The sequence below is a fragment of the Coturnix japonica genome, chromosome 2 (genome assembly GCF_054131305.1).
Source record: "Coturnix japonica strain WE chromosome 2, WE-NBRP24, whole genome shotgun sequence".
In the NCBI taxonomy this organism is placed as follows: Eukaryota; Metazoa; Chordata; class Aves; order Galliformes; family Phasianidae; genus Coturnix; species Coturnix japonica.
In genome coordinates, this window is record NC_140664.1 from 133908847 (window position 1) to 133935465 (window position 26619).

General features: G+C 40.1%; 2 protein-coding genes across 7 annotated transcripts; both read right to left on the reverse strand.

Moving 5' to 3' along the window:
• Nucleotides 1-921: 921 nt before the first annotated feature.
• Nucleotides 922-15954, reverse strand: NUB1 (negative regulator of ubiquitin like proteins 1). 6 transcript variants are annotated; one of them, XM_015852879.2, is made up of 15 exons: nt 15905-15954; nt 13911-14031; nt 13664-13825; nt 11692-11750; nt 11065-11135; nt 9724-9906; nt 8283-8371; nt 6510-6616; nt 5439-5625; nt 4995-5102; nt 4660-4812; nt 3805-3951; nt 3457-3552; nt 2550-2742; nt 922-1607 (listed from the first exon to the last, which is right to left on the reverse strand). In XM_015852879.2, the coding sequence occupies exons 2-15, from the start codon at nt 14025-14027 to the stop codon at nt 1444-1446; spliced, it is 1836 nt and encodes a 611-aa protein (XP_015708365.1). In that variant the 5' UTR covers nt 14028-14031; nt 15905-15954; the 3' UTR covers nt 922-1443. The 6 variants fall into 6 exon arrangements, with proteins under 6 accessions (XP_015708365.1, XP_085395130.1, XP_015708368.1 ...); XM_085539004.1 differs by having other exon boundaries at nt 13911-14028; nt 15905-15939; XM_015852882.3 differs by lacking the exon at nt 15905-15954 and adding an exon at nt 15842-15875 and having other exon boundaries at nt 13911-14028.
• A 4287-nt stretch (nt 15955-20241) lies between these two features.
• C2H9orf152 (chromosome 2 C9orf152 homolog) lies at nt 20242-26152 on the reverse strand. Its single transcript, XM_015852886.3, is given in 3 exon segments — nt 20242-20828; nt 20830-21326; nt 25772-26152. Coding segments are annotated over 3 exon segments (804 nt in total). The 5' UTR covers nt 26001-26152; the 3' UTR covers nt 20242-20750.
• Nucleotides 26153-26619: the final 467 nt, after the last annotated feature.

Sequence of the window (26619 nt, forward strand, 5' to 3'; positions counted from 1 at the left end):
GTTCACTTTTTGAGTTGTCACTGCCACTTGGCTACGCAAACTGTGTCAAAGCAGAGAGCTGCTGCCTTTGATGGGCTGCCTCAATGTAATGCCATTGCAGTCCCACCTATTCCTCATTAAAGCTATATGCAGCTCCTGGCTTGGTTGGTTGTTTTCATTGTCTAGGTTTTGGGTTTCTTTTTGCTTTGTATGTTGTTCAGTGCTCTCCTGCAGAGAGACAGTGGGGATACAGCAGTCACTGGGTTGTGTTTTTTTTTTGCCTCAAGTATGTATGTCTGGCTTTAGAAATGTGTCAGTCAATGGGAATGAAATATAAAACTACCCTGTTCTTGTAAAACTACCCTGTCTTGACACACAAGCGTGAAACAGCAAGTAACTCATTAATGATATAATAATTATTCCCTGTCTTCTGCTGATCCAGGCTAAGGCAGCCAGAGTAAAATCCACTACAGAAACTTAACTTACCAACTATCAGCTGGATTGTTGCAGTCACTTCGCAGGCCACAGTCCTACTTCCAGCATTCTGTATTCTTCCACTACTGTAGACCTACAAGCCTTCATTTCCCCCGATAAATGCTGGGTAAGAAGAAACAGTCACCACGTACACGGCTCATCCCACAGCAGCTCCTGTCAAGGCCACCTGCAGCAAAGATCCCCCCTCCATGCTGTCTTCCCCCCCCCCCCCCCCGTTCCTGCAGCAGGTAGGACTTGAGCTCCCTCTACCGTGAGCCTGGAGGTATTGAACGTAGATGGAAAATCAACGCTGGGGGAACTCACGTGCCGGGCAGAGAGGAATGCTTATGTTGCAGAAAGCTGGATGTTACATCGGGTATTTCCACGTAGGTATTTCTTCAGAACGTTAAGGGATGTGGCAGTTCCTACTGCTTTTTAAGAGCAAAGGACAGAAGACTTACTAAAAGCTGAAGCAGCACATGGTTATCTTTATTGCCTGTGTAACACCTGCATGAAGCGAGAAGCAGAATGCAGTATAAATCCATGCACGACAGACACATAAATGACTCTCAGCAATCTTCCAGATGGAAAAAATAAACAGTCTGTAGGTGGATACCTCTACAACCTCATTAGCCAGGTCTCTCCTTTACAAAGATTGCCTCAAAGCTGGTATTTTAAAATGGTATAGAAATGCTTATTTGTCTGTATACTAAGTAAGTGAATTGACTTCTTTCGCAATAAAAATATAGTTAAGTTCTATTAAATTTTCTTCTGAAAATAAATGTTTCTATCTTTTTGCTATGACAATAAATTACAGCGTACCACAGATGTAGGCATTAAGCAGATTTATAAATAAGCAGGAATTATGTGTTTCACCTACAGCTTAACTGACTTCAAGGCATTTAGTAAGAAATAAGCTGAAGATGCATTTATAATCCAAACTCATTTTGTCAAGGGAGAAGCGTGTAACTGAAGTCAAGGTAATGAGATTTAATGCTGTGGTACTTCTATGTAGGATAAGTATTCATGAATGATCTGTTCCTCCTCCTCCAGTGTTAAATCCAGATAATCCTCCTCATGTTCAGGAATATCCTCTAGGATTTCATTGACTGCATCCGTCTCCATGTCTTCATCTGTTGGTGAACTAGAAGAACCTTCAATTAAAGAAAAAAAAAAATAAAAAATCAGCGGTGATTTCATTGCTGAAAGAAGTTGATACTTTCCCTCTTTCAGCAGAATGACTGCTCTGCAAGAGCCAATTACTATCAACTACCTCTTATTTAAAATTGCTCTACCAGTTATTGCAGGATGGCCAATTTTCCCTCTACTTAAAGCTGCAGGAAAGCCTGTAGTTGTACAACAGGGACTGCTTGAGCAATAACAGCTAATATGAGACAAAGTATGAGTTTCCTCTTTGCTAATGCAAGTATCAGTTACAGCTCTATCAAGATAAAGAGCATGTGGTCAAATCAGCTTCTGTATCACACAGATTCAGAATAAAGCTTCATGGCAATCAAAAAAAACAAGGCATAGCAAGCCAAAAATCTTCAGCAGTAAGTCCAAGAAGAAAGACAGTCTTACAAAGGTACTACTTGCTCTCTGAGAGTACAGGTAGGTAGAGGCTGATTTGGTTTTGGTCTTAATTGGTATGAGTGATTTCAGTTAGATGGGAGAAGCTAGAATTATCTGTGGACTAGAAAGGGCCATGTATTTCTCCCCAGTGACATAATGTGGACACCCAAGGCCTCCAGCTTTGCGTGCTAAAGCCATGGCTGAGCCAGCAGCCACTCCTTTCAGCTTCTCCCAGGATGCCCCTGAAGGTTACCCCTTCCTTCTGGGAAGTATCTGTCTTGTGTAGAGCCTACAGCTGACACTATACCCCTTACAGATCATATATGGCCGGGACTGATTGTAGGGGCTATAGCTTATCTGGGGCTATTGTCTGCCTCACTGGTAACTATTGTACCAAGGAAATCAGCCTGAGACCTAACTCAAAGCCCTCTACAAGTAATGTAAGCAGAAATCACATCATCAGCTTGTACAAAAAGCAGAACAGCCTCCTGCTTTCTCTAGTTGTTGCATGCAGCAGTTCTTACTTGCTGACTCTGTGGGCGAGTCTTTAGATGAAGTAGATTCCTCGGATGGACTGGACCCTTCTGGAGATAGCTGAAGTGAATCTGGCAGAACTCCCCCATAATGAGCCAGTGTCTGGGACGCTAAGTGGATGTTGCCTTTAAAGACCTTTAAAGCTTGCTTTGCTGACTCGCGGCTGAATCCCATGTACATCAGCTACAAGGGGTAGAAATAAAGACAGAGAAATCCAAGCTCAGTCAGCATCAGTGACTGACAGGAATCTGACAGTCACTCCCCTTGCACAAAGGAAAGCTTTGCATACCAGGAATTCCAGGACACTGAGTGTGGCTTACTGGAATAGCTAACAACAGGGCAGTGACCTCTTACAGGAATGGGAACGTTGAGCAAAATCAAGAGCCTCTAGTTTAACATCAGGCCAGCTCTTCAGTTTTCAAAAGGAACTTCAAAGCACTCCAGCATTCCAGGAGCATGCATTTATTATCTTTTCTATGCAATATAGTTTTCCTACCTGACATTAACTATCAAGCCACACTAGCTACTGAAGAGCTTTTCAGATGGCTCATGATGAGAAAGACAGATGTCAACTCTTTCCTAAGTGCACTGCAATATGTTTAAATACCTGAATACATTTTTCCTCCGATGCCTTTTTTAGAGTTAGAGCACTAGAATGCCTGTACTTCCCTGAGCACCTCTCAACACATTGGTGTGAAGGGTAGGAAGTAAACAGGAACTACACTTCAGCCCAAGTGTGACTTTACTTACAGATGCAAGACAATGGAAGCGTGACAGAATACAAGGGACATGGGATAAATATTTCTACAGCTTTGCTTAAGAAAGAACTAGTGTGGTTGGAAGGGTAATTCAGAAACAAGACTATCAACTCCTCAGAAAGAAAAAGATCTGACTTACTTGGTCAATACTTTCTTGTGAAACCTGAAACCGGTCCGAGGCCACAGAATCATCGTCATCGTTTTCCAACAGTAACTCTGGATTGTCTAGAATAAACTACAGTAAAATGGAGAGGGATCAGAATAGAGCAATACAGTTACATTTATTCTCAATATGGAGAAGTGTAGTTGATACAAGCAAAACCTCAACTATCTTAGCATCTGATTCACTGGGTTAGGAAGTAGAAGTTTGGTCATTACAGTTCAAAAAATGGTACAAGCTCACCAATACAGAAGGCAGAAAATAAGAATCTGCTAAGCAATGGAATACTTATTTTTGTACAAAAGCAGTATTCTTGAAAAATCTTACCTTAAAAGCTTGGTCCAGGTTTCCTTGTGCATGATGAAGGGCTACTTGAGCAGCTCGCTCTGAGTAGCCCATACTTTTTAAGGTGTTTATGTCTTCCAGTCGCCGTCTTCTTTTAGCTCTCTCCTCCCTCCTTATCTGTGCCTTCTCCTGCAAGAACACAGCCATTACAAAGCTAGCTGTGTATGGGATTGCTTCCACCTTCCCCTGTGCATAAGGGGTTTCTTGGATTTACTTCTTTTGAGCTTGAATTTCTTCAGGAAAAAGAACTTAATATTTTAAATGCAGATGTCACTGCCAGACAGTGATCACTAAAATGATTTGTACTCTCATGAGCAAGCACTGCAGCCATGCTTCTATTCCAAAGCCTCAGCAGATCTAATCCTCTGCTAACACAGATATTATAGGCCCTATGTATTAAGTGGTAAGCCAGGTTGGCAAATGGGCCTGTGGACAAGACCTGCCAAGGACACACAGTCGGGATGGGCATGTAGCCAACAAGATCTCAAGCCATTTGAGTTTTCTATCCACATTTCACTGTCTGAAGTCTCAAAGAGCCACTTCTACTTACCAAATGTAATTTCAGGCACTTTGAGCATGGACATTACTGTCAGCTACTTATACTTGAGTATAAAACAGCCTTCTACCCTCATGGATTTTCAAGTCCAAACACTTCTATTAAGTTGTGGTTTCAAACTTGTGGCAGCAGATGTCAAACTGTTAGTCACACTAACAGTGCCAAGACATCATAATTTAAGTCCTTAATTTAGCACCATGGTGTACTAGTTATGCAAAACATGATCTTAGGGACATTCCAACAAATATAATCCTTGGTTTAATGCTTTTACTGCCCCATACCTCTCTCCTGTTGGAAATAAGGTTGGCAGCATGTTCCACATTCCCATGGCACGCTCGCAGGGCAAGGCGAGCTTCCTGTTCAGAAAACCCCAGGAGTGAGAGGCGATAAACTTTTTCAGGATCTATGTACAGTTCCTCATACAAACGAGATGCCTGTGTGTAAAATGAACAACGTGACATTACTAACATGCAAAAGGAGAAAAAAATCTCCCCATTTTTCTGAGCAAGCAATGAACAGGTAGAAGGCACAATGCAAAGCCCTAACGCAGGAACACACTTCCTTCAGTAAGTTCCTAGTGCAAACAACTTGAAAGCTCTCCCTAACGGTGCCTTACCTTCTGGATGTACTCAGCAGCCTCCTTTTCTCTGCCACTGTGATAGTGTCCTATTCCCTGCAGAAGGTAAAGCCGTAGAAATAAAACCGTCTCACGGCCATAGCTTCCCTAAAGAATTGTTAAACAAAGGGGAGAAGGGGGTAAGCATATGTTAGAATATCCACTTGTTATCAATATAACACTATACATATTTAATGAAACTGTAGTCACTAGCATGCAATGCTCAGTATGTAAATAAAATGTCACAGTGAAATCTGCACATATAAACATATTTGCTGTGACCTTGTTATCAAGCCTGTTGCTTTCAGAATGACATAACCAACTAAGCAAGCACAAAAAAGCTTTAAACTTCTAAAAGAGAGCCTTGGAATATTTGAACAGTAAATGAATCAAAGCAGGAAAAAACCATAACAAAGCCACCCGAGTTAAATAAAACCAGCACACCTTGATATCAATAAGTCTTTCATGGTTCTCCCCATAGCACCTCTGGAAGCATCTGTGCGCTGTGGTCAGCTTTTTCTCTGCATCATCCAGGCAGTCCAGCTGTTCCAGGCGGAAGTAGCACCACACTATATCTAGCTGCAGTACTGCATAGTTATCAACTGTGTTCAGCAGCTCCATGCTGCACTCACTGGGAAAATAAAACTTGCTTTTTAGGGGGGTGGTTGTTTACCTTTTAAAGCTAACAAAACAACATGCTAGGAGTACATATACTCATATACGTATCCTCATAAATACATATGTAAACTCTTATACATACTCGATTGAGGAAGCATGTGCTTCATATTTGAGGTACCTAACTGAGGCCAGCAGAACTTTAATAAAACACCAATGTCCCATCGCTTTCACTAATACCTAGGACACTCATGATAACACTACTTCCCAAAGTATTACAATAGCCACAACACATTATTATTATTAATATTTGACTATTTAAGAAAGCATCCATTTAAAAGCAGGATAGAACTAAACACTCTATAACCTTCAAGACGACAGAGATCAATCATCTGCTTCACTGCAATACACTGGGATCTGCGTGAGTCTCCCTGTGCATGAGCACAGATAAAGGGGGGTTCTCAAAGATAACAACTTAGGGTTCTGATTACTGACAGCAAATTAGATTACCAGAAGAAACCCTGATATGGTTACTGATCTCTGTGCTCTGCTCCATCTTTTTCAGGAGCAGTGAATTACGGGAGTGATTGCAAAACAGTACATGTATCTGCCTCTCAAGGTACAGCAATTTATAACCTCGTACATTATCAATGAGGGTTTCTGTTTATGTTAATATGACAGACTAAATGGCCCGGTGGCTGTATCTGTTTCAGCTGTTCTACATGAAGCCACCTGTCACCACAAGTTAGAGGCTTCGCCTGCTATTTCCCAGCTGCAGAGAGGGTGAGAATACTGGGCAAAACAGGCCCTGATTTACATGGGCAGCCAGGGCTAATGGTGTTCCTATATTTGGCTGACAGTACAGGAAAGCCAGATATAAATACTTCAAAAGATTCTTACCAGAAGTGTTTATCAGCATCCAACAAATACGGCAGTGCTATTTCATATTCCTTCTTTTTCATTAATGCTCTGCCCTTTTCATGATAACCCATTGCCAGCACAAGTGCCTAGAAAAAGAACATATCAAGTCATTTCTGTACTCCTCTCAGCTCTCTTTTATACCTAAAAATAATTATCCGGGTAATCCATTAGACTCCTTGCTCTTCCTAGAAGAATACCATTGTATCAGTTTGGTAAGATCCATATTATTTCACACTGCTTGATATTTTTATCTCATTAAATAGTATTAAAAAAAAAGGCAACGAATGCTACTGGCACATGAAGTGAAGCACCAAATTTATTTTAAATCTAAAACCCCAGACAGATTCTCAGTAACAAGCAATAACAAGCTAAGGATTTTGCAAGTCCCACACATTCTAACAGTACCAAGCTTGTTTTGCTTTACTATTAGAACTATCTTGTATAACTTTAGTGATTCACTTCCCATAAAACCTCAGAACTGATAATTATATCTTGAACACAGCAGGAAAACTCTCTAGTTTCTGCAGGATGACAATTTAAATAATAATTCTTGGCAGACACAATCTGCAGTAGTTCCTCTCACTCAAATTCCATACATCTGATATTTTAACTTTCAAGGTGAGGTTTTTAGCACTTCATCAGAACAACGTGCATTGTAAGAATGGACAGCTATTTTTTCCAACCCAGAAACTCTGGATGAATTGGAAAACATAGTGTGCCTCAGCAGACTCCAAAGCAGCAGTTAACACATGCTGGGGTCTATTCATTGTTGTTCCCCCTCCCCTTTATTTCTTTTTTCATTTTTCTTTTGTTACATTTGTAAGCATCTCTTACTTATCTTCAAAAAATCCAGCATCTTAAAAACAGCATTACTGCCATTCTTCTGCTCTAGCAGCCAACATCAGGTGTGTCACCCCTCCTGTAATGACTGCATGCACCTGGCCAAAGACTTTTAGATGGGAATGTGGGGTTTGAACAGTGAACAAATTAAAATCTGAGAGGGGTCACAATGTAGAAGACCTCAAAACTACTTTTTAGAAGTAGTATTTTGTGATTTTGTGAGACTGGGGAAATGGTTTTAAGTTAAAAGAGGGAAGATTTAGGTTGGATGTTAGGGGGAAGTTCTTCACTAGGAGAGTGGTTAGGCCCTGGAACAGGCTGCCCAGGGAGGCTGTGGATGCCCCGTCCTTGGAGGTGTTCAAGACCAGGTTGGACGGGGCCCTGGGCAACCTGATCTAGTAAATGTGTATGTTTGGTGGCCCTGCCAGGCAGGGGGGTTGGAACTACATGATCCTTGAGGTCCCTTCCAACCCGGGTCATTCTGTGTGATTCTGTGAGACTCATTTTAATTTCAGCTGAAGTTGACTAAGCCTAACAATTAACTTCATGTAGTCCTAGGGCAATCAAGATTTAGAACAGGTGCCAGGAAACAAAGTTAAAACTCACCTTAAAAACAAACTAAAATAAACACAGAACAAAACCAGACATTGACAACACAGGAGACTGTGCAAGACTAAACCTACAATTAGATCAGCAGTTAGGGGGCTGTCTTCAGATGGCTGAAGTATTATCTCCAATTGCAGAGTTCTACTTCGTTTCCATTTCAAAATTATTTTTACTAAGCAAATATCTAGTCGGCCCAGCATACATACCCAGAAAGCCTAACTGTATTTCTATACTGTATTTGAAATAGCTTCTTAAAGCCTGACTCATCAAGTGTCTTACTAGCTCAGTAAGATAAATTTTACCTACTTTTTTGGCTTGAGGAGGAATTTCAATTGATCTTCCAGTCTGATTAGCTATATCTAGATATGGAGTAGTATCTGCATCCAAGTACTCCTCTGAAACAAAAGAAAAAGCAGTCTTAGTTGCAAGTAACTTCCAGAAGAAGAAACAAAAGGTTTGTTAGATTCTTTTTATATTTTGCATTGCTTCACACAGAGCCTTGAGGACAATATATAAACTCTGTCATACTCTGGCATTTTGCTATAAATGACAGCTAGTAGATATCTTAAGAAGGCCCTATACAGGATTCAAAGGCTGGGGTCTAAATTACCCCTTAAGTCAATAAAAAACTCACTTCCTTTATTTGTTCAAAATCTGGCATTACAGTAGGTTAAAAGCAGCTTTGTTCACATACTTTTTATGCATCTGGCAGGAATTCATTATATACTCTATTTCAGTTTTCTGTTTGTGGATTTTCTCTATTTTATTGTTTCAAAATGATTTATTTTTTTTGCCACCTAGCAGTGCAATTCACAGATACACTTAATCTCATTTTGAAAAATTATTACTGTTAAATTGAGTATATCCCTGTGACTTAATCCAAATTGCTAACAGTTAACAACAAATGCAATGAGAAAAGAACAGCCACATTATAGACCTGACTGACAAGTGGGTTGTTCTGCACAACACAACCATGGTTACACGTAGTCATACTTGAGGTAAACTACAAAAAAACTCTAAGACTTATCATTCATTATTCCACCATGTTTATGTGTACAATAAATTTAAAGCCTGCTTTTAGAATCGTCAATCCCTTTACCATCAAGTGCCAATCACATAATAATTAATTCATATTATATCTTTCACTAAGTGTAAAATATTTCCAAGCATTCCACTAATTAGAAGAGGAAGTTTTAATCAACTCAGTTTTCAAGTTGGCAGAAAACTACAGAAATATAAACTGAAGTGACAGTACAGGCATTATTCCATGCTGAAAAGCTAAAGAGATGATCTGTAAGATGCCCAGCTCCCCAATCCCACACCAACCCTTCCTTCCTTGGGAGTTGGGCTTATTCAGCCTAGAGAAGAGAAGGTTGCGGGGTGAACTCATTGCAGCCTTTCAATACCTGAAGGGAACTTACACCCAGGAGGGGAGTAAACTCTTAGGAAGGACTGACAATAGCAGGACACGGGGAAATGGTTTTAAGTTAAAAGAGGGAAGATTTAGGTTGGATGTTAGGGGGAAGTTCTTCACTAGGAGAGTGGTTAGGTCCTGGAACAGGCTGCCCAGGGAGGTTGTGGATGCCCCGTCCTTGGAGGTGTTCAAGACCAGGTTGGACGGGGCCCTGGGCAACCTGATCTAGTACATGTGTATGTTTGGTGGCCCTGCTAGGCAGGGGGGTTGGAACTACATGATCCTTGAGGTCCCTTCCAACCCGGGTCATTCTGTGATTCTGTGATTCCTTACCTCTCTCTGCTAGGATTTCCAAACCCTTCTTAGTTCTTTGCATCTTCTCACTGATGTCTTTCTCTTTCTTGCGTTGAAGTTCTTCTTCCTGAACTTTTCTTTTAGTTTCCTCATCACTTTGTTCCAACTGAAGTACCATCACTTTTGCATTGTGTGTTACGCCTTGATCTTCAAGGGTTTTTCCTGCAAAATACAGTATTTGGATCACATTCCTCATACTTTATCTGTGAAGAAACCATTTTACACTGAAGCGCTAGTGGAAAAAAAAACAACCTCAACAGCCCCTTACCTTGCTTGCATTATACTGGAGAACTACAGACATTACCAGATCCAAGTATTCAGTCATCATCACTGTGAGTTACTGACATCTTCCACACAAACTCAAATCAGAAGCACATTTGCATTTAAGAAATGCCTCTAAAATGACTGGTCTGTTCCTTTGCTTGCACTTCCCCCCCCCCCCAAAGCATTCAAGAAATACAAGTGTTTCTATTTCAATTAATTGATCTCCAGGCAAGAACTGTGGTGTTAAACAATGCATCCAAAATCACACACCACAACAGTACCAGGACATAGGAAGCAGAAATTAAATCCAAGTTCTTATTATCAGTTTCATGACTCTAACTAGATCTGACTTCTAAACATGTCAGCTGCTCAGATAATCCATAAAAAAGAAAGGAGCTGTTGTTAGTTCCCACAATGTATCTGAAACACTGGACATGTGTAACACATTGCAAACCAGTTTTTGAATGTGTAGCTACATAATATGGATTGGGGAAATTTATGTGGTTTTTTTTTCCCCCTTAAACATCTATTCTGGGTATTTCAACACTTCAGAAAACAGATTTTCAACACCTATTAAGGGATTCCTATAATCAGGAATTCTGGGTACTTTGATCATTACTACTTTACTTGAGTAAAAGTACCTGAGTCCTTTGATCATTACTACTTTACAGAAGGGGTAGTTAGGTACTGGAATAGGCTCCCCAGGGAGGTGGATGAATCGCCATCCCTGGTTGTGTTTAAGAGCCGTTTGGATGTGGTGCTCAGGGATATGATTTAGTGTAGGGTTTTTAGAGTTAGGGTTCTGGTTAGGCTGCAGTTGGACTTGATGATCTTCAAGGTCTTTTCCAACCTGGGTAATTCTATGATTCTATAATTAGTTATGTTCACCTCAAAGCAGATAATGGCAAATACAACTGCCATTCCTTGGAGGTTTTGCAAATTAACAAAGCTGCAAGAAAGTTTGCTTGTAAGAAACCACAAACTGGAAAACAAACATAGCAGTATACATAAAAATAGACTCAACTGGAGACAGTGTGCTTGACTAGAGATACATACCAAGGTCGAGCTGCTTCTTATTTATGATTATTTTGATAGCATTTTCTTGTAATGCATGCTCTTGTGCTATCCTGTCAAATAAATCATTGCATTTATGAATATAAACTTGTAAGAACAAACGGCATTTCTAATAGAATAGCAATAAAACTTGAAAACAACTATGTTCATAACTGGCTTAACCTTTGGCTTTGAAAGGCTGCTAAAAGTCAAAATAACATCAGAAAGCTTTCTATGTCATATAGGGAAAAGATGGGGTACAGAAAAGGAAAAGCAAAGCAGGCAGAAAAGAATCTGACTTCATTTGGGTTAAAAATACCAAAATAAAAGCTGGTTCACTATTTAGAGGACCTGCCTCACCACAGAGTATTGATCACTGCTGCCTTCTCTGGTACTCACTGATCATTTACAAAGGAGTCATTTCCACACTTGTAACTTTCCTTTTTTTCTGTGTTAAGCTACCACTTTTTAAATGAAGAACTGCCCTATCCAAGAATACAGCCTACTCAGACACACCAAACATTAAGAAAGAACTTTTAACTGTGCAACAACATTGCACTGTTTATATCTTTGTGAAGAAGCACGCTGTCATTCAGTACTAAGGCAAGAACCAAAGCTGATTACACTTACTGTGATCTGAGCTCCTTGCCAGTGATGAACAGGCTAGTTTCCAGTGGGACTTTTCTGCTCTGTAGTAATTATATTGGGTGGGAGAATGGAGGAGGAAAGGAAAAGAATATATCACAGTACTTTGGATATTTTCTTAATTAACCATTTTCTAACAACTACAATTTCTTATTCAAATAATAATCATGTTAACAGGGCTACTGTTTGACATACATATTATTAATTTCCAGGCAGGGAGCATTCTACTTGCTATACACTTGCTAAAAATAAGCATTATCACTGCACAAAATTGAAAGTTAAGATAAATCCAAACTCAGAACCAAACAATTTAAACTAATTTAATTATGCGCTCCCAATCTTAACTCTGCTCTGTAATTACGCCACTCACCTGTAACTGGTGAAGTTATGATTAATTCCTATTAGCGTGTCTGGTCCCAGATTAGATAAACCAGATTTTTAAATGAATTAATTCCCTCATGCCCAGTAGCATAGAAAAAAGAAATTACCAGACTATTTGTTTGTTTTAACTGCATGGCAAATACTTAACAACTGCTGCCTTTAGCCTGTCACATTCCCCGCTAATTAATTTTCACTACAGGAGGGAGAACAATTATAATTGTGTTTTTTCAGGTAATCAGTGGAAAAAGAAACCTTCTGAAGCACAGGTTATCTCTGAAGATCACCTTCTTCAGCAGAAAAATTCTGCCTTTTTCCAGAGTTCCCACTCGCTGTTGTTGCTGAAAAGATGAACGTGACCTTCAAGTGCCCTTAAGCAAAGAAGTTCTACTGTTATCCGAGCAGATTAAGATACACAGCTTTGAGGAAGATGCTGCTCCCACTCAGCAGAACCAAAACTAGAAAGCGATTGGAGATGGCAATTGTACAGGCAAAGCCAGTCTCTGGATAACACTAGTAAAAACCTAATCAAGAGCTGCTCTCTGTCCTGTAGAGAAGTTCACGTGTATAAAGCTGAATCCTCTCAGCCTTCAAAACAGTAGAGCTGTATCCAAACCACTGATGGAGATCAGTTCTTCACATCATGCCTGACCATTGCTTGGCAAAACAGCAGGTGGCCTGGGCAGAGCTGCATCAGAGGTGATGCTGACAACTGTGACTATGGAACAGTTACTGGGCATTAGTAGGACAAGGTAGATACAGCCCCAGAATCCAGCATAGCAACCATAGTGAAAGCGATTTCATTATTGTGGTATGTTTTATGCAAGAAACTAAAGGCTGAAGCCCGGCTTTAAGGGGCACGTTGTTTGGAACCTCACTTAGAATAGTGAGTACCATCATAATAGTAAACCATCCCTTGCCTTTCCAAGTTCTAACACTGGAGGTTTAGTCAGCTGCCTAGGCTAGAACAGCTACAATATAAATCACTGTAAGAGCGCTGCCACATGCCATGGTTAAAAGCTAAAGGAGGACTATTTTATATTGTCAGCCAATGACACAGCACTCAATACGCTCATTGCAGCTAAAAAGAAAGGGGACTTTTAAAAAAATTAAAGCTGTCACTTCAACAAGAGCCGTGGTAATAAAGTGATATTCATTTGCTAATGCAACTTTAGGCATTTTACAACTGAAAAAAAAAATCTGCTCTTTATTATTAATACGAACAGTTCAGTCAGAAGAAATCAAATTGAACTAGACAGACACTCAAATCTAATTTACTTTCCTTAATTGAAAGATCATTTCTCATTAAATCCTAAGGGGAAGACAATTACTGGCCTCCCGACACTATATCCCTTCTTCACGATACTTCCATATATCTGAGGAACTTAAACTGCATCTACACAACTTCTTCTCCCTTCCAGCATAATAATAATTATCATTATTAATATCAAACACAGATCCATCATTCAAAACACCCAAAGAAGCTGAGGAAGAACACATTTGCATTAGATACGTACCTAGAACTCAAAAGCCCATAAAGTAAAGTTACTTATCCCAACTTTCCTGCAACATCACTTACTTTTCTCCGAGGCAGATGGATATCAAGCCTTGCAATCCCAGTCACTTTATAATTTTCATTTCCTGTTCCGCGCTCAATTGCTTTACACCGTATTTCTTCCAGCATATTCTCTGCATCGTTCTCATTGATTTTCAGCTTGGATGCATATTTCTGTACAAGCTCCTAAGAAAACAGCAAGAAAACCTGGCAAAATGCATCAGTAATACAACTGCAGGATACATGATGTCAGCTCAGATGGAATATTTACCTTCATCTCTTCACCAGCTTCTTTTTTATCATTTGTATATGGTGGTTTCCATAGCTGAATTTTGTCTTCTCTCAAGCAACTCGTCAGCTTTGCTATCAAATACTTCTTTTGTGCCATTCTTCTAAAACAAAAGCAAGCAAACAAAAAATACCATTGAGTATGAAACACATTTTGGTGAGGAAGGGGAAGCTAACAACAAAACGACTACCAAAAATTAGAACGTGAGTAACTCAGGAGCCGCCAGCTTTGGTATTTTGTGATAGCAAATCTCTTCCTAACCCCTCATATAAGCTATAATTGCAGAACACATTGATTCTTCAGAATCCGTGACAAAACTATTCTTTCCTGCCCTGGAAAGTGCTGCTCATTCCAATCCCTCTGCAAAATCACAGAATGACCCAGGTTGGAAGGGACCTCAAGGATCATGAAGTTCCAACCCCCTGCCTGGCAGGGCCACCAAACATACACATTTACTAGATCAGGTTGCCCAGGGCCCCGTCCAACCTGGTCTTGAACACCTCCAAGGACGGGGCATCCACAACCTCCCTGGGCAGCCTGTTCCAGGGCCTAACCACTCTCCTAGTGAAGAACTTCCCCCTAACATCCAACCTAAATCTTCCCTCTTTTAACTTAAAACCATTTCCCCGTGTCCCGCTATTGTCAGCAAAATGTGTCAGTGCCTTTTGCCTTCCTATATGATTCCTGATGCCTTCCTGACTGAATGATCTCAGAGGCCTTATTCAATCTCAGTGATTCTACAGCAAGGAATAGAGAAAGCAGACAGAGGGTAAGGAAAGGATGATGAGGCCATCTCCGAAATAAATAAATAACCAACACAAAGAAAATCTATTTACTTATGACTTGGCTCTTGTACACCGGGAATCGTATGGGAGATGTCTTTTAATTTATATAGAAAGACATTTAAGTTGTTGGCATTGAATATTGATTAAACTGCCACTTTGGAAGGGACTTCAAGAATCACGAAGCTCCAACCCCCTCTGCTGCATGCAGGGCTACCAACCTCTATATTTAATACCAGCCCAGGCTGCCCAGAGCCCCATCCAACCTGGCCTTGAACACCTCCAGGGATGGGGCATCCACAGCCTCTCTGGGCAGCTGTTCCAGCACCTCACCACGCTCATAGTAAAGAACTTCCCCCTGACATCCAACCTAAATCCTCCCTCCTTCAACTTAAAGCCATTTTCCCTTGTCCTGCTGTTATCTACCCTTTCAAAGGGTCGACACCCCTTCTGTTTATAGGCTCCCTTTTAGGTACTGAAAGGCTGAAACAAGGTCACCCCGCAGTAAACGGCAAGAGAATCCTGAGCAAGAACTTAGGAGCGATGCTTCCACCAAGCAGCACAAACATCCCTGATAGTTTCACTTTCACTGAGCTTAAAGGGACCCTCCCCAAACAACCGATGGGGATTTACCAAGGGCTGTTCTGAATGCTGGACTGAGCTTTCTGTCATGCAAACGTCACCTTCTGAGCCAGCTGGGCTCAGAAAAACAAGCATAAAAATCAGGTTTGAAAGCCAAATCGCTGAGAAAAGGAGGTTTCTGAGCAGTCTAGCAATAAAACAAGATAGAAACATAAACAAGGTGCAATACAGCAGCTATTTAATGATCACTCGCGGCTCCAGGGCAGATAGGGAAGCGAAGCACCTCAGCACACACCCAGCCCACCCAGCACCGACACCCTTATAACCCTGTGCCATAGGGATGAACTCCCAGCACTATCACAGCTCAAAGCACCACAAGGGCGAGGCCTAAACAGGCCGCAGTGTGAAGGGAAGCACCCACCTGAGCCCTGCAGTGAAACACAGGCCTCGGCGCTCAGGCTGAGGGGACAACGAGCCCTAGCAACCGCTGCCCCAACCCCCATAAAGACCCAGGAGCTTGTTCTGAGGGATAACAGGGCTGTAGCTCACCCGCTGTCGGCGGCCTGTAGGAGGGGCGAGGCGCAGGGCCCGCCCCCCCCGCCATGTTCTTACCTGCGGCTGTGTGGGGTGGGGCCTGCAACGCCCGCCTCCTGACTGCCACTTCCGGGAGGTCCCCGCTCTGAGGGCGGAAGTGCGCGGATGGGTCACGTGGTGAAGCCAAGCGATGGCCGCCATTTTAGCACTTTGCCCTCACTTGTGGATGGGAGGTTTTTAATCACAGAATCACAGAATCAATGACCCGGGTTGGAAGGGACCTCAAGGATCATGTAGTTCCAAATCCCCTGCCTGGCAGGGCCACCAAACATACACATTTACTAGATAAGGTTGCCCAGGAGACCTCATAGATCCCCATAGAGACCCCATAGACCCCATAGAGACCCCATAGATCCCCATAGAGACCCCATAGATCCCATCGATCCCCATAGGGACCCCATAGATCCCCATAGAGACCCCATAGACCCCATAGATCCCCATAGAGACCCCATAGATCAGGCTGCCCATGGCCCCGTCCAACCTGGCCTTGAACACCTCCAAGGACGGGGCATCCACAACCTCCCTGGGCAGCCTGTTCCAGGGCCTAACCACTCTCCTAGTGAAGAACTTCCCCCTAACATCCAACCTAAATCTTCCCTCTTTTAACTTAAAACCAGTTCTTTTAAGTTTTAAGTTCTAATCTGATACTTTAGACACCTCCCAGACTCAGGAACACGTTTGCCTCCATTTCCTGTTGTACCTTCTGCTATAGGTCCCATAATGGCCCATTGCTGGGGTATATTCCTTAGGCAGCTGTGTGGCCCTTGTGGGAATCAAATGTTGTTTCTGCATTTAGAACAAAATATGAATATATAAGTGAAGAAATTTGTAGTTATTAGGTAAAAATCATAGTTACAAAGACTGCAGCTTCTGTCTGTCTAGCTATCTGAAATAAAACTATTTTTGGTGCTGGACAAATAGGGCCTGAGTGATAAAATATCCAAAGAGGAGAAGTTAAAATAACAATGTACCTGTATAAACTAGCAGTAATGTATGTTTTAATGTTTTGTTGTACACATTGCAAATATATACAAGTCGTGACATACCTAAGGATGTGCCTGAAGAGATATCGGGGAGGACTGGAATCACCCCCCTCCCCTGGGCTCTTTGTTTAACAAAGGCCTCTAGGACAGAATGGAAGAAGCTTTGAAGGTAATCAACATATCAGTACCGAGATATGTTGATTCCGAGATATTCCGAGATATACCGAGAGTACTGAGACATCTTGGAAACAGAAACAGCAGGATGGCGACTGACTGGCACAAGATAGCAAGTGAACTAAAAAATTTCAGAATGTAATTAACAAATGCAAACCTCGGGTAAAATTATAACCTGTAATACCCAACCAAAGGGGAGAGGGGAGGGGAAAACATATGGGAGAAAAGGTATGAAAACTGTAACATCATGTCCATAGGTGCGCTTCTGCTATCAGGGCACCCGCCATTGCAATCGTGAATAAAAACTGCTTTTATCAGAGATACCATCCTGACCAAAAATTATTGAGGATATTTCCAACAGCCCTGCAGATGTTGTGTGTCTTGCTCACAAACTCTGAAATAGAACATCAAGGATTCCAAGCTCTCCTGTGAGCATAAATCAGCCACATTTGCCCACTATTAAAATAAGGTTATTGTTACTCAGCTGGCTTTGCTGATACTCTTGAATTCAGCTTGTCTAAAGTCATAGTAACGCAGTAACGATAGCTACTCCCCATGAGTTCCAAACATAGAATGATAGGATTACCCAGGTTGGGAAAGACCTTGAAGATCATGAAGTCCAACTGCAGTCCAACCATAGTACCCTAACTCTAAAAACCCTCTGTTAAATCATATCCCTGAGCACCACAACATGAAGAAGCAAACAGCAAAGTACTTGGAAAATGAATTTGAGAGCTGTGACTTCACAATATTTGAAGTGAAGTTGTTCCCTTTTTTCATTTCTTTTACTAAAGCTGCTTTAAGGGAAAAAAATAACAACTTTCAGTATCTTGAAATGCAAGTTCAGCCACTTTTCTCATAACTAACAATACTCCATTAACAAACAAAAATGTACTGAAATATTCCTCCTGTTATGTCCTTGGGATTTAAACTAAAAGACTTTTCCAAAGGCAAAATGCCCTTCCTAATTAAGCTCCTTGGTACAAAGCACACCAGTATACTAGAGAAGCCTCAGGAAAGGACAAAGTGTTTCTATGAAAGTGCCTGCAAAGGGTTTAGTTATTCAGTCTGTGTACAAACTTTCACCAGCTTTTAAATCAAAGTATTTGAGCCCGTGTTTAGTTAAGATAACTAATTCAAATCACTTTAAAATCAATTTAAAAGTATTTGCAGAAAATAATATCTCTAATTTAGCCAAATGGGTGTATGGAGTAGGTAAGTAGCTAGATAAGGCTTTAGTATTTCTGTGATACTGATTTAAAAATGTAAGTTGCATTCACTGAAATGTTTTCAAGTGTTTCATTGCAACTATCCAGCCAAAATGATCTTGAATTTGATTTTTAATAGTTTATATAGTGGCTCTTTGCCAATGTGATTCTTTTATTTATTTATTTATTTTTCAGTCGTTCCTTTATCTTGATGTGATTCTGTTCTGGTCTCCAGACTTGTAGATACAACAAAAACAACACTCTGGTATAATGAAAGGCTGGAGTACAGATCAATAAACTCTGTAATCAGCAAGACAGGAAAATAGAAAGCTAATGTGCACCACAGAGTTCAAAAAACTCATTGTCCTTTGATATTTCTCTCCAGGTACTTTCTTGTTTCATACAGCTAGTTGCTATGTGGTGTTTTATCCCTGTTATACCTTTACCTATTATCCATAATTGTGGGGGTTTTTTTTGGTTTTTTTTTTTTTTGTTTTTTCCCAATTATTTTTTTTAGTACTCTTAGTACCTTGTTTTTGGTTTTGGTTTGTGTTTTATTTCTTTTGTTGTTGTTTTAAATTCTGTTGGTTTTTATAAATTAGTTGTGATTGCTGATTAATGTTTCATGCTTATCCAAAAACAGGAATCAATTAATCAAAAGCATAAAAATATATTTGAAAACATTGAAAAATCACAACAAACACCTCTCTCAAGTACATCTGGAGAGTTTTGTTGAAGAATTAATGCACACAGATATTGTTTTGACTTTGTCTTATAGACATTTACATACAGGAGAGAGGTGCCTGCCAGTCTACTGGTGTTGGCTGGATCAGTGTGTGACAGTATGGAACTTAGGTCTGGAATTGCTTTGAGTGGCACAGAGGAGAGGAAACTTAGCAAGGAGGAGTGGAATAGCATTGTATTCCAGGATGGTTTTTCCTTTTCTGTGGTCTTACGAAACACCATGTGCCATGGTAACATGTTTCTCCTGCCTGGAGTTCTTTATTCAGCTCTGGGGCCCCGAGCACAGAACAATATTAGAGCTGCTGAAGCAGGTGGAGAGGAGACCACAAAGATGATCAGAGGATTGGAGGACCTCTGTTACAAAGGAAGACTCAGGGAGTTGATGTTAAGCCTGGAAAAGGCTATGGGGAGAAATCACTGTAGCCCTCCAAAGGAGACTTATAAGGAAATTGGCTATGGACTCTTTATCAAGGAATGGCTTTGAACCAAAAGAAAGTAGATCAGACAAAGAGAAGACATTCTTTATTCAGAGGGTGGTGAGGCACTGCCAAGGGCTGCCCAGAGAAGATGTGGATGCCCCATCCCTGCAGGGCTGGATGAGGCTTTGGGCACCTGATCTGGTGAGAGGTGTCCCTGCCCATGGCAGGGGGGTGGAACTGAGTGGGCTTTAAGGTCCTTTCCAACCCAAACCATTCAGTGATTCAAGACTTAAAACTGTGAATCTCCTGTGAAGGTATCAGCTCTTATGGCCATGTCCAGAGAATGGTGGTGAATGGAATGATTAGGATTGATGTTCTCTAGGGAGCAGTACTGGGGTAGGCCTTGTTTAATATCTTTATGAATGATCTGGACAGGTGGATTGACTGCACACTCAGTAAGTTTGCAGACAACACCAAACTGGGAGGAAGTGTTACTTTGACTGAGGGTAGGAAGGCCCAACAGAGGGATCTGGATAGGCTGGATATCTGTGCTGAGGCCAATCACCAAGTGTATACTACTACAGTTATATTTGTGTAGATGAAATGGTTATATTACTTTTGAGTTCACACAATTGTAGCAGGAGAAAGGTGCACTGTACCTCTGACAAAGGAGGTATGTTGATACAAGGTATCAGGGAACTAAGTAATTATTTCAGAGTTTGGTTCTTTAATGAAATATTGGATGTAGAAGGAAGTCAACAATGTATTTTTACAGGATTTATATATAAGAAAAATACACCATTTACTGTGTCCCATCAAAACAGCAATAGAAGTGAGCAAAGATTTTATTAATTGCTTTTAAAAATACATTTAAAATTATAATGAATGTCTTTTTTTCTGAGGAAAAGACTACTGTGAAATCATATAAGTGTATGAATCTCCTTCAGTACTGTTTAATTGCTCATTTATTTATAGTCCAGTCAAATCGTACTATATTGAAGTTCAGCCTTGTTTCTTCATCAGCAGTTTTGCTAATGTTTGCTATAACTCTCTGATATTTCAAATTGTTGTTGTGATACAGCCTTTGTTTCTAAATAAGTAACCTGAAAGTAGAGGGGAAAGAGCCCAGAAGAATTGCTCCAGTATCCGGAATAACAAAAGTGAGCTTCTTTTGCAGTCCAACATCTTCCTTACAACTCACTTGAGACTGCACTGTACAGCAACAATTTGTTTTGTGAAGATCTTCCTTAGCTAATAGGAGACCTTCAGCAAGTTGATCACAGTAACTAGGAATGCTATTTTGCTGTTTTGAATCCAATTTTTGACTTAACTTTATTTATTGCTGAGTGTCTTCACTGTGAGACATACAATCCCAGCCTCCTTGCTGCTTCTGAAATTCTGGGTGCTTTCTTATTAGGAAAAGGATAAAAGTCTAACTTGTGGCAAGCTGGCATGTGTTTTGTAGAGGAAATATGGTGATGCATCCAAACTGCTGAAGTGTCTGACTTCAGAGTAGGCTTTTGGCAAGTTCCTGAGATGGTGCTGCCATTTTCTTTGCTGAAACTGCTCAATGTACTTGAACTGAGCACGGATAGTTCACTCTCTTCTTCTAATTCCTTATGTTGCAGTGTACCGTTTTCCTTTGAAATCAGTCTCTGATTGTCAAAACTGCACGGTTCATTACTGCAGTGGGAAAGATCACAGGGAGCTTTCTTACAAGGAGTTAGTGCCAGGCGGTGAATTCCCAGGTGAGTACGCCAGGGTGAGCTGTCATGTGCAGTGCCATTGCTGGTCACCTCCAGCCTGACCTTCCTGACAGGGACACGTTCCGTAAATGACTTTGAATTTCTAACTTTTTTATTAATTAAAACAATGTTGACCATTGATTCTGGGAGAACTGATTCATGCTCACCTGCAAAAGAAACACATGTATGCACTTTATTATTGTGGCAGAAACTAAGGGCCTACTTCAGCCGAAGAACTTTAACAGATGAATGGTGTCTGTACTCATTCCATCTGTGACCAAGAGCAGTTCAAACTGTTTTGATGCCAGATTACAGTGTAGAAGTATTCCTCACTCGGTTTTGCAGTTTGGAGATATAAATGTTCCCACAGTGTCAGTTAAATGATAATGGAAATTTATCAAGTCAATATTGATCTAAGTGCTACTCTAAGACTCATTAACAACAAAGATTGAGAATTGACTTTCAGTAATTAACTGCTTGTAAGCAAAAATTCTTAAGGTGAACAGGGGCCTGCTTAATGTGTTGATTGGTACTGTGATTTGGGAGACACAAATGTTGGAGCTGATGCTGTTTGAAGCTAGTATTCACAACCAAAAAATATTTTGCATTTCTTTCCTCTTTTTCCTACCACAGTATCATTAACACATAGGCTTGTGTTTATTACTTACTTATTTTTTTTCCCATCTCTGTGGCTTAATTTCTAATGCAGTATGAAAGTTACTGCTGGAAATGCATGGGATATTAGAAATAGAAATGCCAATGCCACTTTAATTAGATGTAGCGGCTATTAAATTACTGAACACGACTGGCCTTCTGTGCCTTGAAAATGAATAGAATCTAAACCATTGTTCTAAAGTTAAACAAACAGTGCTGTTGACATATTAAGCACTAATTAAATGCACTTTAATTACTTTAAAGATAGCTTAGAGTAGAGGTTGTGCATATTGCTGACCTTATTAATAGGTTTGAGTTAAAGGAACTGATTTTTCAGTATGAATTATGAAGTGTATCGATGTGAAAAAGAATAGGCACAGAAAGCTGGTTTTGAAACATGAAATCTGAATAGCCACTTAAAGAAATTCTAACCTTGAATTTGAAATGAAACTAATTGGAATAGGACGTTACCATAAAAAAAGAAGCAAACACAAAAATCCTCATTAACAGTGTTTCATGTCATTTCTATGAGAAACGACCTGAAGATGTCAGATGCAGCTGATTTACTGGCAGTAAATGAATCTGTACAGCGGTTCTTCAGTTAAGGAGAGGCTTTTGCTGCTGTCTTTGGCTCTCACTACTAAAGTAACAACACCTATATAGTATCATGGAAATTTCTCTGCCCCTCAGTTGGCCACTGAAGGTTGATCTGATAAGAGCTGGGAAGTGACAGTCGTGTGCATCTTCTGCTCTTGTGCGGTGCTATCAGGAGAGAGGAGACAAAAGCGCAAACTAAACTTAGAGCATGTGTCTGTGCGTATGTCTATACATTGAGATATACTACAAGAATTTCCTAGTGTGAAGCCATTCTTAGAGATGAGAACACAAAGTTTTGTATCATGAAACAGTGAAAATCAAAGTTATGGCCAGACTTATGGTCAGACTTTTTCTAGGAAATAAAGCTCTGCTTGCGGTGCTGCAGGAAGACCATTTGCAGTATGGAGGTCTGCAGAACAGCACAGTATAGCACCAGGATACACAGGAGGGTTTATTCTTCACGTGTGAGAGAAAAGGCAAGAGAAAGGAGGAACTGAGAAACTCAGGGGTTCAGTTTTGCATATTCTTGTAGATATCACTGCACTTTTAGATGAACTCGTGTTGATAGGCAACATCAAGTTTTATCTTGAATCATCTGAACTGATCATCGGAAGAATTATGGTCTGGTTTGAGCTGATCAGAGAGTTCAATGTAATGCATCAGTCCAAGTCAAATAGTCTGAACTGGTTTTCAGTTCAGGTTTGCTTTGATTCCTTGGCTACAGATGGACGCACAAAGTTGAGCAATGAGCTGTAATAGAAACATTGGAGCCCTGAGCCGTGCTCTGTTGAGGTAGTGCACATTCAGCACACCCTGGACTTCTGAAGAAAGCTTGATTAAGATCTTTGGTCTTTTAGAAAAACCAGATCTTTTGAATTGCACAGGGTAGCCTTGCAGTAAGGTTGTCTACCATTTGGCCTTTTTCATATGCTGTCATCATAGATTCTGAATTAACAGAAGTTGATCTTGGAAATCTTGGAAGAGATTTCTGCAGTCAGAGGTCCAATGTTTACTCCATTGTTACTGCGTGCTCTGAGTGCTGTTTTAATTCCTAAAGTAAATACTGTTTTTCATCTTCTTAGCCAATGAATAATGAATACACTATTGTATTATCCCCCACCTGGAGATTTCCAAATCTTGTCACCCTTTTTCTCAGAGAATGAGGAACTGGCAGAAACATAGATATGGCTGTGTGTATTGGGGACAAACAAGAGACAAGTGGTTCTAAGGTGACTTATTAGTTACTACCTCACCAGTGAAAAACCTAGAGAGCTTAAAGAGTCTGAAGTTCTGTTTAAAGGTTCAAAATTCCATAGCTCTGGCAAACAAGGCAGATAATGATATGCAGAGCTGAAAGTCCTTATGGAATCTTGAAGTTACCATTTCAACTGCAGTGCTGTAAACCTGCAATGCTCAAAACCACTGTGGCATCATGGAAGGACAGACGACCTATCTGCAGGAAGAAATTCAAGGTTTTACTAGTTAGAAGAAAGACTTTTTGCAGGGATTTTTGGGACCATGAAGGCATGAAGGCATCCTTCTACCATGAAATCTCATGTCTATGATCTCAGAGGTTCATGTACATGTGTAGTCTTATTCTTGTCATTACCCTTCAGCAACAATTTTACCCTCTGAGTATCATAGCAGTACAAAGAATTGGTTACCGTCAGTACAAAAAAACAATGTACACATGGAGTACTTTGTGGTACAAGCTGGAATTTCTGGATATCTTAGGCTTGCAACTTAAGGAATATAGGGCAATACTGTCTCATTATAATGGTGTTTATTGCATCCTGACATCCTCTTGGAAACTGATGCATGTAACAGCTTCAAAGTGCTGAGCTACATAATAGGTTTTTCCAACTTCCAAACCACAGGCATGTTTAAGTTTAACTTCAGTGACGCTGAGAACTCAGCTGCTTCTCACAGCCAAATTAACCTCTTCAACAAAAGGTGATTGAAGGTAGAAGTTCATTGCCATAGGTTCTGCATTTTTGTTAATATTTTGGGCTATGTGAATGTATATGAAAACATGTATGTGAACTTTTTGCCCCATTAACTTTTCAAATTCTCAGAACTGTGAGGTCCTACTTTGTCTTTTCTTTAATCTTCAATTAGTGTCCTGGCCAAAAAGAGAGAAAAAAAAAAATTCTCTAATTATGTGTATTACATCTGAAGTTTCATCTGAATTTCATTGGAATACAGACCTCTGCTTCCTTTCTTTAACTGGTTAATACTGTTGCTTTGCCTTCAAGCCAGTTGTCTTTTCATACCTGGTAAAATAAGCTTGTGCATTCACATCCCTTTCTTCCTTAAACAGGTTTTTTATTTGCTTTGGTTTTTCTTTTTTGTTTTTGTTTTTTTTTTTTTGCTTGTTTGTTTAACATTAGAATTTCTAGCCATTTGGATGAAATTATATTGAGGAAGTTTAATAATTAGTTGTTTTTTCTATTGTTTCAGTGACGCTCCTAGTCAGATACAGCCAAAATACAGAACTGCTGAAAAATGCAGAGGAAAATGTAAAGAACGAGATAGCCTAAGTTCTCTATTTGTTCAGCTAAATACTAACACCAGAGATGAATTATACATTTTGCATATTGCTATTGCATTCAAAGACAATTTCATTAATTGATTTAATATTCTCAGTATCCCCTTAACTTAGAAAATAACTAAAAGTATGTCAGTGCAATATTACAAGCAGTGGTTTAACTGAAAACTTCAAAGCAGTTGAATGTTTGTTTGATAAAAGCTGTCTGGCATAGCAGGAAGATGATTGATACACTATCACTTCTTTTGTTTTCCAAGCACTGTGCAATGAAAATGCTTTCAAAAAGGGACCAACATTATATTTTTTGTTACCTACTGTTACATAGTAGAAGTTATTTTCTAAGCAAACGCCCAACTTTTGCCTGGTATTTGGTATTGCCTCCTATAGTTTTGTAGGATGCATTTATTTACACAGATAAGGAAGAGAAAAAGAGACAGGATACCCAGGACTGATTGTTCTAATAGAAGAATTCGACAAAGTACATCTCACAAATAGGTTGATGATAGATGTGAGGTATGTGGCTCCCGTACGAATAAACACCAACATTAAGAATTTTACTTTCCTAACTTAAAACCTGCAAGACCTTTAATCAAACGCATTTATCTAGTTCAAATTGATGTTTTCTGCTGTGAATCTGACTGACAGAGCCATAAGACTGCCTGTCAGCGAAATGAATATAAAACCTGAACTGACAGAAAATAGACACTTCATACCTCTCTTGAAGCTGAGCATTAAAAGAACAAAGAAAGAAGTTATTCAATATTAAAATTTCTACATCTACATTTACATTGTTTCCTATGAATCTAAGCATACCTGTTTTAAATACAATAATGTGTGATTGCAGCTTTTGCTTCTGTTTTATGTGGTCATACTGCTCCTCAAGTAAGCTCACATCCATCTTGGTTGGCTGCTTATGACGATCTGAATCTTGTAGCTCTGAGGTATGAGTCACTGTAAAAATACCAGTCGTGTATTTGTAAGCCTTTACCATCTGTTCCCACAAGGAAGAAAAAGTCGTGCAGAAGCAGGACATTTCCTTCATTGTGTTGGCAAAAAAAGCACATCAAAATATCTGAAATCTTTCTAAATGATGAAATAATTCTCTTTTCTAAGTTGGGTAACTTCTTTCAGAAGTATCTGTTCTGAAGCTGTGGATTTCAAGCAGCTTGTTCTCCTGCAGCACACCTTGAGCTCCTGCTTACAGATTTCATGGTGATAGCAGGATTTATGATTGGATTTCATGTTGACTTAAGGTTGTGAACACAGGAGGCTTTGCCAAAAAAAACACTGAAATTCAAAACCTCATTGAACACGGTCAGGTGCCCAAAGGGCTGGATAATACTGGTTTATGTCGCAAGGCTTACTTTTAAAGGCATGCTGTCATGGTGACCTGACCAAGACAGTAATTCCATCTGGGAAATCTTCAGGTTCCTTTTCATGTATTTTCTGTCCTTTCCTCCCCATTCTCCTTCCTTAACTTTCATCCAGTGTCATTCTTGTTGCAGCATCTTGGGCAGTAGGATGAGGACTGGACTGACAACCTTCATAACCTTGCTAAAGATATTCCTGGGTTCAAAGTCAAAACATATCTTTATATAACAGCGAGGGAAAGATTAAACAAAAAAAGTACACATCTTTTTCTTCTATGAGTTGAAGTATGA